Source organism: Cebus imitator, unplaced genomic scaffold, assembly GCF_001604975.1.
Source record: "Cebus imitator isolate Cc_AM_T3 unplaced genomic scaffold, Cebus_imitator-1.0 Scaffold568, whole genome shotgun sequence".
NCBI lineage: Eukaryota > Metazoa > Chordata > Mammalia > Primates > Cebidae > Cebus > Cebus imitator.
In genome coordinates, this window is record NW_016107883.1 from 4,317 (window position 1) to 15,377 (window position 11,061).

Here is an 11,061-nt window from a genome sequence, read left to right on the forward strand (position 1 = left end):
GAAAAGTAAAATGAATATATTATTACCTTCACAAAACCAATGTTAACATTAGAAGCAGTGAAAGATGTCAAGTGGGACATCTTATAAAAAAAGACAAATCATCCTTTGTCCCAAATTTGTTAGCCACCTAATAACATAACTTAAAAAATATAAAGCAAAACTCAACAGAACTAGAAGGAGAAATAGAATAAGTCACAGAGTTGGAGATTTTAACTTTCAATAACTGATGAAACAAGAAGATAAAAAAGCAATACACATTTGAACAAAATAATTATCCAATTTCACCTAAATGACATGTACGGAATATTATACCCCTAAATTGCAGAATTTTTAAGTACATGGGAAAAGGTACTGAAATAGATCAAAGCCAACAGACAACACATTTCAAAAACTAATTTGAAGTAAATAGGTAACACAATAAACCTTCAAGAAAAAAATATAAAACTATGTCCATGACCTTGGGGTAGACAAAGCTATTAGGCCTTCCGAAGCACTACTCCAAAGAGAAAAATATTAATAAAAATTGGATATCCATAAAATTTAGAACTTCTATTGATCAGCAGGTACCATTTAAAAAGTAAAAAGCCATAAGCAATACTCGTATCTGACAAAACATACATGTATAGAATAAGTGCACACACACCACTTACCCCACAACCAACCTAAGGAATAAAGCATCTGGGATAGTCACTCCACAAAATAGGATCTACAAATGGCTATGTGATCTATCCTAGGTTTAAAAAAAAAAAAGCTATCAAACACTGTACATTGTTGGGGCAACTGGGAATATTTGAATATGTTCTGAATAATAGACATTAGAGAATTATTAATCTTGTCAGGTGTGATAATAAGTGGTAGTGTAGGAGAATGCTCTTATTTTTTAGAGGTGCATAAGGAAGTGTCAGACATCTGTGATTTACTTTCAAATGGTTTGACAAATTGATAGGCAGCCCTATAAATGGATAATCCATATGCATGATACTATTTGTAGGTGTATTTGTGTGAATAAAGACTAAGAGATTAAATAAATGTTGCAAAGTATTAACAATTGTATAGAGATGGGGGGTATATGGGTGTTCTATTACTCCTTAAAATTCTTCAAATAAAAATGTGGAAATGCAATTACAGTAGTTCCCCCTTATCTGAGGCAGGTATGTTCCAAGACCCCCAGTGGATGCCTGAAGCCACAGATAGTGCTGAACCCTATATACACTTTTTCCTATACATAACTATGATACAGTTTAATTCATAAATTAGGCACAGTAAGATCAATAATAAAACTATATGGTGTAATAAAGTTATGTGAATATGGTCTCCCTGTCTGTCTCTCAGCATCTTATACTACAGATCTCAGCAACCTCAGCATACTATTTTTTTTTCTTTCCTTATTAAGTGAAGAACTTTCACCTTTTTACTTAAAGGACACACTTTATAGTTTCTCTTTGGCCTATGTGAATTGCCAGCAGCACTCCTCTGGCACCTTGGGGCCGTCATTAGGTATAACAAGGGTTCCTTGAACACAAAGGGAGCTACCACCTTTGTGGACCTGATAACTAAGAGGACTCAGTGACTAACAGGCAGGTGATGAAGCCAGTGTGGAACTCTGGACAAGGCAGGCTCCATTTTCAGGGCAGGACAGAGATCTGATGACACTACATAGAATGGTGCCCCCTTTAAGACTTAGAAATTGCTGATTTCTGGGGGTTCTAGTTAATATTTTCAGAACAAAGTTGACTGTGGGTAACTGAGACCTCAGAAAGCAGAACTGAGGATAAGGAGGGACTGCTGTATACTTCAGGAAAGCCGAGAAGAAAATGTAAAAACAGATTACGAGAGGGAGCAGCCCCACACATCCTCCCAGCTCCCTGCAAGCAGCTCTCGCAGGCTCTGCCCCAGTTAGCAAGTGGCTTTGGGGGCTCTCTGTTCCTTGTTGGGCGTGGGGGAGCTCAGCCTGTGGTAGACATTAGCAGCACCAAGGGGCCACCCAAGTGTTTTTGGGACACTGTGGGAAGCAGTGGTCAAGCAGCCCAGCAACCCGGGCTGCCCCCATCCTCCACAGCCCCTGGGGAGCCAGCCGTGTGTGCACCTGTCATTGACAGTCTCCTATGTTTGCTCAGTCCTTTGCAATCAGTGTAAAAAGGGAAAAGCATCTGGCACAAGCTTTGCTGTCCCCATCTAAGAATACGAAGTACATAAGAAAACCTCAGGCTGTGTAAAAGGCACTTGCAGAAACAGAACCATCTTGAGAAACCACCACTCTATAGAAGGCATCATGCAAAACACACAGCCTAGGAGAAAACTACAGAGAGCTGAAGGGGTGAGCTCCAGGCTGGAGAAATCAATTCCCTGGTGCTAATCTGAAGAGCTTCCTCTCTCCTTCCCAGCTGAGGGTCTCAGAGACCTGCAGCCCTGCCCCTCTGCACAGCCTCCAGGAACTTACACAGATGTCTTATCTCAGGCTGGGTTTTCCTGCGTTTCCCTAGGCTGTCATGTCCCAGAGACAGCAGTGGATTTAAGGTTAATTCAACCTTCTAACAGATCAATTATTTCAAATTCCAAAAGTAAACCAAGAAACTTGGCAATCTTTCTATTCCCTTCACAATGTATTTTTGATGATTTCTCTATCACCATCAGCATAAGATCTGCAATAGATATACAATCATTGCCATCAACAGATTCAAGTTTTGTTCAAAGTGCTTCTGGATGAAGCTATAGTTTTTTGGGTAGTGTACAAATTATTGGTATATTAATATTATAAGTGCATAACTTCCATACTAATTCTCTATCAATATCATATAAACATTAATTCTCATTAGTCCATTATAACAGCAATAACTAGAATAGTAATTGGACTATTATATAAATTCTTTATGAGGCATTTTAAACTACAAACAATTTTGGTTTGTCAGCCTTTAATAAAATTTACCTGATTCTCCTTAACAGTGATTGTTCAAAAAGATATACAAATAAGAATATCATATAACTGCAGGATATATTTTAGAGTGGTATACTTAGAGGGAATTTTATAGCCTTAAAAATTTGTAACAGAAAAGAATCAAGCCTAAAAATGAACTGGCTGTCATCAACTTTAAGAAGTTACAAAAGAAATAATAAGCTCACAAGAAGAAGATACTTCAAGACACAGAATCAATGAGTCAAAAATAGATACTAATAAAACAAAAATCCATGGGAAAATTTTAATATATACACTATTTGAAAAGAAAAGGAGTACAGCCATTATAGAAAACAATATAGAAGTCCCTGGACAAAATAAAAATAGTACTACATGATCCAGCAATGCTTCTTCTGGAAATGTACCCAAAAAAGATGAAATCACCACCTCATAAAGATACCTGTACTCTCATGTTCACTGCAGAATTATTTACAATAGCCAAGATAAGGAAACAACCCAGATGCCTATCAATGGATGAATGGATAAATATGATTATAGCCATATATATAATGGATGTAGAATATTATTTAGCCTTTAAAAAGGAGATTGTGCCATTTGCCATAACATGCATGGGGCATGCTGAAATAAATCAGACACAAAAAAAATATTGCACAGTTTCCCTTATATGTGGACTATTAAAAGAGAACAAAGAGCTAAAATACAGAGAGAATGGAGCAGTGGTTCCCATGGGCTGGGAGTGGGGAAACTGGGATATGTAAGTCAAAGGATACCAAGTACAGGTAGGCTGAGCAAGCCTACAGCTCTAATGTACAGCATGAGGAATAAAGTTAATGAAATGGCATTGTACTAGGGGTTTTTGTCAAATAAGTGTACTTTAGCTCCTCTTGTCACCAAAAAATGTAACTGTGAGATGACAGATGTTAGTCTGCTTCACTATGGTAACCATTTTACTATCTGTACATATCCCGTAACATCACCTTGTAAACCTCAAACACAAAATTGTAAAGAAAAATGGAATACAGCCCATAACAATAGTAAGAAATAATAGTATGAAAAACATGCTAATAAATTTGAAAACAAACTCCAAATACACTACACATATATGCAGATACGGCTAGGTCTTAAACTAATGAATGAAAAATTGAAAACAAGATTTATAGCACAGTATCATTTATTTAAAATTTTTAAAAGCATGTACCGTACATCTTACTGGTGTGTGCATTACTCCAGAGGGTGCTGAGGGGGTGAGGAGTGAAAAGAGCACACCCACAAGGACCCAAGGGCACCAGCACTCTGAACAAGTCAGCATTTCCTACTCCATGTATACTGGAACAAACAGGTTTTGGAAGCCTCTAGGCAGAGCCTACAGCTAGTGCTCACTGGATTCCATGGGTTCTAAAGTACCTAAGTGTGTGGTTCCCTGGAGGACAGACCAATGCTGGAAGAGACAGCGGCAGGCCCCGCAGTGTGGCCAGGGATGCGGGGGTCCTGCTGAGGGTCTTTGCTGAGGAGGGGCCAGAGAGAGTCCTGGGCTGGCGGGTGGCACCGATGCCCAAATACTGAACCTGGAGGCTTATTCTAACTGAGCACCTCTGCACGGTGGGTTGAGCTTAAATATGCTCATTTTACAAGGTTGCATGCACGCATGTTTGAGGACTTACAGCAAATCTACCAGAGGGCTGGCCCAGGACAGTCTGGGGAGGAGAAAAGGTGCCAGTATCAGGGTTGAAGGGCAAACAGAAAAACAAGAAAGTGAAGAGAAAGACCAAATAGAGGGGCCTTGCATGAGTCCAGGAGGTGTGCTCTGTACTGAAGAATAGCAAACAACTCACTTCTGAGACTCTTCCAAAAACTAAAAGTCCACCCAGACTTGTCTCTGATTGTTAGGTGGGTCTGGAGGGCTGATCAGCACTCAAAGAGGCGGCAGCGAGCCCTGCAGGGTGACCGGGGGGAGGAGGAGCTGGGGCAGCCGGGGTCTGACTGAGAATCTTCAATGGGGGAAGGGGGCAGAGGGCGGAGCTCTGAGCTGCAGTGGGGCAAAGGTGCCCAAATACTGAACCTGGAGGCCCATTCTGAGGGAGGGGCTTGGCACCTCTTCAAGTAGGGAGCTCCTCTGGATAGCTCCCCAACTGCAGCCATGGGGGCTGAGCTGGCTGGAGTCTGGTATCCCACCTGGGGACAGCGGCTGGAGATGGCCCCACCCAGAGTGGGAGAGGCCATGGAGTAGCTGGGTGGGAATCCCATGGGGATAGAAAATAGGTTGGGGGCCAAGGCATCCAGGTACAGACTTCTCACGAGGGGGTCAAAGCTGGAGGTGCCCCTCCAATATGGCCACACTGAAGGCACCAAGGCAGCTGGAGGGGGATACCCCATCCAGAGATACCCACCATACAGCACCCAAGGGTAAGCCCAGACGGCTGGGTAAGCTTGTGGAAAACATCCCATCCAGGAGTAGACGACAGAGGAAGTCCCCATGACAGGCCAGAGGGCCGGGTCAGTTACAGGCTGGGCTCCCAGGCAGGTGCAGGAGCCATCGGCAGAGCCCACAACCACCCAAGGGGCCATGGCTGCCAGAGTCCCATGGGCTTCCTTGGAGGCCTGGAAGGCACGGCAGACCTTCTGCTCTGCTTGTTTCTCTGATGCACCTGTGCTCATCTTAGATGGCCTGTGCCCTTCAAAGCTCCGAAGTGTCTGGCAAGCGTGCTCCTCTGCAAGCTGAGGCCACACGCACCTCAGGGGACTTCTAGTATCTGTGGGGTAGGCAGATAGCTGGTCAGAGGGCAGGGAGACCAGGTAGCTCAGGAGGGCTGGGAAGAGGGGAACAACTAGGGGTGAGGGGAGCCAAGGTCAAGGGGAAGAGGGGAACAACTAGAGGTGGTCAAGAGCCAAGGTCAAGGCATCTTGGAGGGAGGATGAGGAGCAGGGCATCCTGAGTAGGAATGAGTGGCCTCTTCAGTGGGAGGGGTGCACAGCAGCCTTGTGAGGCATTTTCTAGGGACATCCAAACAAGTTCTGAATTCAGTTCCTCATGCCTCCCTCTATGCAAGTCAGATACCAAAGACTGAAGAGTACTGATGGCCAACCCTGTTGGAGACCTGCTGGAGGGAGAGTTAAGATTCAGCAAAGCCCCCAAGCTGACTGATGAAGGAACAGCAAAGCCAGAAATCCACAGCAGTCCACCCCAGCACAGGGGCTGCTGAAGGCGCAGAGAAAGGTAGTCCTGGAGCATTTCATCCCTGACAGACGCTCACCCCACAAAGTAAGACCTCCCAAAACATTTCCTTCAAAGGATGCAGTGTCTGAACACAAGGCCTGACTGCCAATTTTCAGAGTGTTCTGAATGGTGTATTCAGCACCCACACCTGACACAGTGAGGACATGATAGAAAGGAATTGAAGAGATGATCAAGGACCTAGCATCAAGGAGAGGGCACACCAGGTAGCACCAGGTGTTTTTCCCCAAAACGAAGGTCTCCAGAGGAATCACCTTGAAATTTGGAGCTGTTTCTGAAGAACTGATGCCCAGTACATGCTTTGACTGCCTTAGGTGACAGATGTGGCAAGGATGGTGGAGGGGTCCCATGGCCAGGAGAGGACACACCCAACCCCAGCATCAAGGAGCAGAGGCTGGTGCAGTCAGGACCCCCGGGGACCTGACGGCTGGGGTCAGAAGCAGCATGGAATGCAGGAGACTGAGGCACAGCTGACTGTCAATACCCACAACCTCCAGCCGGGTGAACAATGGGAACTTGTATGAGAAAGGAACCAGCCAGGTGTCTCCAGAGTCCTTTTGGCAGAGCCTAGAGGGAGGCTGCCCATTGGAGTCAAAAGCCGAGCAGATGAAGACACTGGGAAACCTTTCAGGGTACAAGTGAGGGCAGGGAGGGACTTCTTGGGGGCAGGGACACCAGTCAGATCATGATGGTGCCCCGGAGCACCTGCCAGGACCCTCAGGGCAAGCATGGCAGGGAGCCTTTAAGAAGCTTCTCTACCAGTTTCATATTTCAGGAGCCTCTCTAGATCAGAAGGTGGACCACAGACAGAAGAAACCTGGCCTGGGAAAGGAAGAAAAACAGATGTGAGCAGGAGGAGAGGACTGTACCAGGCAGACGCTCAAGTTTCTGGCTTGAGCAACTGGGGTGTGCTAAAGAACCGCTCCCTGATAGTTATGTCTGTATGAGTGGAGTGGGTCTGGTGTATCTCCTCTCCTCTACCCAGGCAGAATGCAGTCACAGGGGAAACTGGAGATCTGACAGTGATGCTCCCCCTCCTCTCTGCCACACGGGCTGGAGGACAGGTTTAAGGGAAGAGAGCACCAGCGCTCTTTATTCTGGCTGCGGTCCTGGACCATGAGAGGTGCTCAGGTGCGGCGTGATGCTCTGAAATGGAAGTTTAGGCAGGGTCAGGGCAGAGGGCCTGTGAGGCCGAAGCAGCATTTATTTCCTCCCAAATGGGCAGGGGACCTGGGGTGGAGGAGAAGCCAGGAGCCCCAGGGAGGGTCCTCTTGAGGGAGCTGAAGGACACGCAATGACAGCCAGTGACAAGAAAGGAGCTTAGTGTTTCATAGATGCCTGCAGGGACAGAAGCTGAGGACCAGTGGTAGGAGGGCCCACTGAGATGCCCGCAGGACAGATGTGGACCACTGACCAAATTGCTCACTCAGAAATTTGAGGCAAAGACACCCTGGCCCCAGACGGCAAGAGCAACTCCTGGAAAAGGGGGCAAGAGGAAACCAGAATGCACTGAGAAAGTCTCAAGTACCCAAGGGTACCCATCTGAAGAGGAAATCCCTCTTCCCCAACTGCCCAAAGATGGGCTCTAGATGGAAAATAAGTTCAGTTCCAGGAAAGCACACCACATTGTATGTACTTCTGGCCTGTGATACACATACCCTTGCTAGTTCAGAACATCCTCTAGAGCAAGCTTGTCCAACCTGTGGCCCAGGATGGCTTCGAATGTGGCCCAACACAAACTCGGTTTCTTAAAACATTACAGGATTTTTTAAAATAATATTTTTATGATTTTTTTTAAGTTCATCAGCTATCTTTAGTGTCAGTGTATTTTATGTGTGGCCCAAAACAATTCTTCTTCTTCCAATATGTCCTGTGGAAGCCAAAAGATTGGACACCCCTGCAAGAGTTAACATGTACAAATGCCTAGTCAGTTTCTCAAAAACTTAAGTCATATGATGGAAAAGGCCTTTTGTGCATGAGACTAAGACCAGAAAATACTGATAAAACTGACTATTTTAAAATTGAATGTCTGGTTTAAAAAAAAAAGTCCACAAATTTACCATGTTCAAAATCAAAAGACAAACCATAAAATACAGGGAGCTGTCTCCAACATGTGGCAGACCAGAGCTAATCATATGTCAGATACAGACAGCACTTGCTAGTCGGCGGCAGGTACTCATCAACAATCCTGTCCCAGGGCAACCACAAGCAAGCCACAGAATCCCCTAGGCAAAATCATGTAAAAAGGTTACACTTGACCATGTTTAAAAAAATCAAATTACAAAATGGAACTTGGATTTTTACAATGAATTTGCTAGAGAATAAAGCCCTATACTGGCTTTTCAAAGGATATGGAGAAAAACATGCTAGTTTTGTTGTTTACTCTTTGGGGGTTCAAGTCAGCAACAGCTATCAAAATGCAAAGCCCGATTTCCTTGTCTGAAGGAGCCAGACTGACTTCATCTGGGTCCCCTAGGGCGGGCCTGGGAGCAAAATGTTCAGGACACGGGTCCCCAGGGCAGAACACAGACCACATTAATCTGAGCCTCTACCCACATCTCGCAGCTGCAGAGAGTGGAGGGGTGATTCTGCGAGGGGGGAGGCAGGAGGGGCTGAGCCCGGGGCTGAGGGGAACAGGTTGGCGAGAGCTGTCTCATAGGGTGGGTGCGAGGCAGAAACTTCCAGGCCTCCTGAACTGGAGAGAAGCAGGGAAGGGGCGGGAAGGAGGAGAGGGGAGATGCCCGGAGCCAGGTGGGAGAGGGCGGAGAGGAGAGCGTCAGGGAAGGCCCTCAGGCCCTCACCTCCCCACCACCCCTCCAGCCCCCCAGAGTCCCCTCAGCCATCCCATCAGGGTAACTTAGTTCTTTCTTGTGACTTACCCACTTGGTCTTTCTAGAACGTTTCTTTCCAGCGAAGTCCCTGGAGTAGTTGAGGTTTGTCAGCAGAGTTGAAATGCTCTCGTAAGAGGTCTTGAGGCTCCCTAGGCGCTGCTGTCCCCGGTTCAGGTGGCGGCAGGAGACCACAGAAGCGCCGTCCCAGGCTTTTACCCGAAAGCGCGCAGCCGTGGAGCGGGGCCTGGGCTCCAGGCGGTGGCCAGCAGAGGTCTTAGGACTCAGTCTCCAAGGTGTAGACGCCAGTGGGGTTGATTGGGTCAGCTGCTTATCCCAGAAATGAAGGTTGAGAGCTACACCAAGAGCGCAGAGGCGTTACCAGGGTCTGAAGGCCTGGGGTGGGAGGCCTGGAGGCAGTAGCTTTCGGTGGAGTCTCCACACTAGGTGGGCCCCAGCGGTGCTAGGGGAGTGGAGCTCATGGGAGAGGGGATGGGAGGCCCACAGGTCCAGAGGGGAGGCCAGTGAGGCTGGAGCAGAGTGGACGTTTGCGGGAACGTAGAGCCAGACAGCAGATCGGCTATGCCTTCCTCCTTCCAGGGCCTTGTGGGTGGGGCAGGAGAAGCTTACTTCCGGGCCAGTAAGCTCCGCCAGCCGTTGCAATTTTCATCAGAAGAGTAGTGTGCTCAGCTGGGGCAGATCCTGCGTTTGCTGAGTCTGGAGCTTAAGCAATTGGGCCATCCCACAGGAAGAGAAGTCAAACCTTCCGAATGTGCACGCTACTTCGAGTGTGGTCATTCGGGTGTGCAGCTCCCAGTACCCCCACCCCCAATGTTTAAGGGAAACTTTCTCTGTGCTAGGATCTGTTCTGAGCACCTCTCAGGCATTTACTTATTTCATCCTCACACCACCTTGGGAGACCCACATTAATGCAATGAGTGGGACCCAGAAAATCCATTTGCTTATCCAGAAGGTCACAAGAAGCCACAAAGTAAACACTGTAAAATATATACAACACAACTGATTGTCCCAGATGACCAGCAGCGGTCACTTCTCTCTGAGATTCCCAGCTGCCTCTGGGTGCTGATGGCATTGTGCCTTCCCTGCTGTTCAGCCCAGAATGGTCGTGACTCCCAATTGTCTGCAAAGACTTTGACATTCCTTCTTGCTTTCCTTACCTTTCCCCAGGCCTCTGAAAACAGTTCATGCATTAACATTCAGTGTTCTTCAATTAACCACTTGAATGTTCCACACTGTAACCTTGCCTGATATGCTTTCCTTGGTTCGTCAAAATGGTTTTTGCCTTGAATCATATTTTGTCTAAGACCACACTTATCATACGTGTTTTTTGTTGAGTTGTTAGTATTACTGTCAGTATTTATCTTTTTTTTTTTTATTTGTTTGAGACAGAGCTTCCCTCTGTTGCCCCAGCTGGAGTGCAGTGGAGTGATCATAGTTCACAGTAGCCTCAAACTCCTGGGTGCAAGCAATTCTCCCACCACAGCCTCCCAAAGTGCTGGGATTGTAGACATAAGCCAACAGCCCTGGTCAGTCCTTATCTTTCAATAAATAATTTTATTTCATTCATATTTGTTTACCTTAAATTAGTAAATCAATAGCTATATTCTCCCTTCATGGAAACAATATTCTTAGCACCGTTTAAAAATTATCCTTTGAGTTAGTTTATGTCCTTTGCAGGGACATGAATGAAGCTGGAAACCATCATTCTCAGCAAACTAACACAAGAACAGAAAATCAAACACTGCTTGTTCTCTCATTAGTGGGAGTTGAACAATGGGAACACATGGACACAGGGAGGGGAACATCACACACCAGGACCTGCCGGGGGTTGGAGGATTAGGGGAGGGATAGCATTAGAAGAAATATCTAATGTAGATCACAGGTTGATGGGTGCAACAAACCACCATGGCACACATATATCTATGTAACAATCCTGCACATTCTGCACTTGTATTCCAGAACTTAAAGTATAATTTAAAAATGCAAAAAGTAAAAATAAAATTCAAACACACACCAAATTATCCTTTTATATTTCCCCATATTAATTTCCCCTATATTAACATCCT

General features: G+C 46.0%; 1 protein-coding gene across 1 annotated transcript; it reads right to left on the reverse strand.

Moving 5' to 3' along the window:
• Positions 1-4,067: 4,067 nt before the first annotated feature.
• CUNH3orf56 (chromosome unknown C3orf56 homolog) lies at positions 4,068-9,368 on the reverse strand. The gene is made up of 2 exons (XM_017516006.2): positions 9,026-9,368; positions 4,068-5,664 (listed from the first exon to the last, which is right to left on the reverse strand). The coding sequence occupies exon 2, from the start codon at positions 5,567-5,569 to the stop codon at positions 4,820-4,822; it is 750 nt and encodes a 249-aa protein (XP_017371495.1). The 5' UTR covers positions 5,570-5,664; positions 9,026-9,368; the 3' UTR covers positions 4,068-4,819.
• Positions 9,369-11,061: the final 1,693 nt, after the last annotated feature.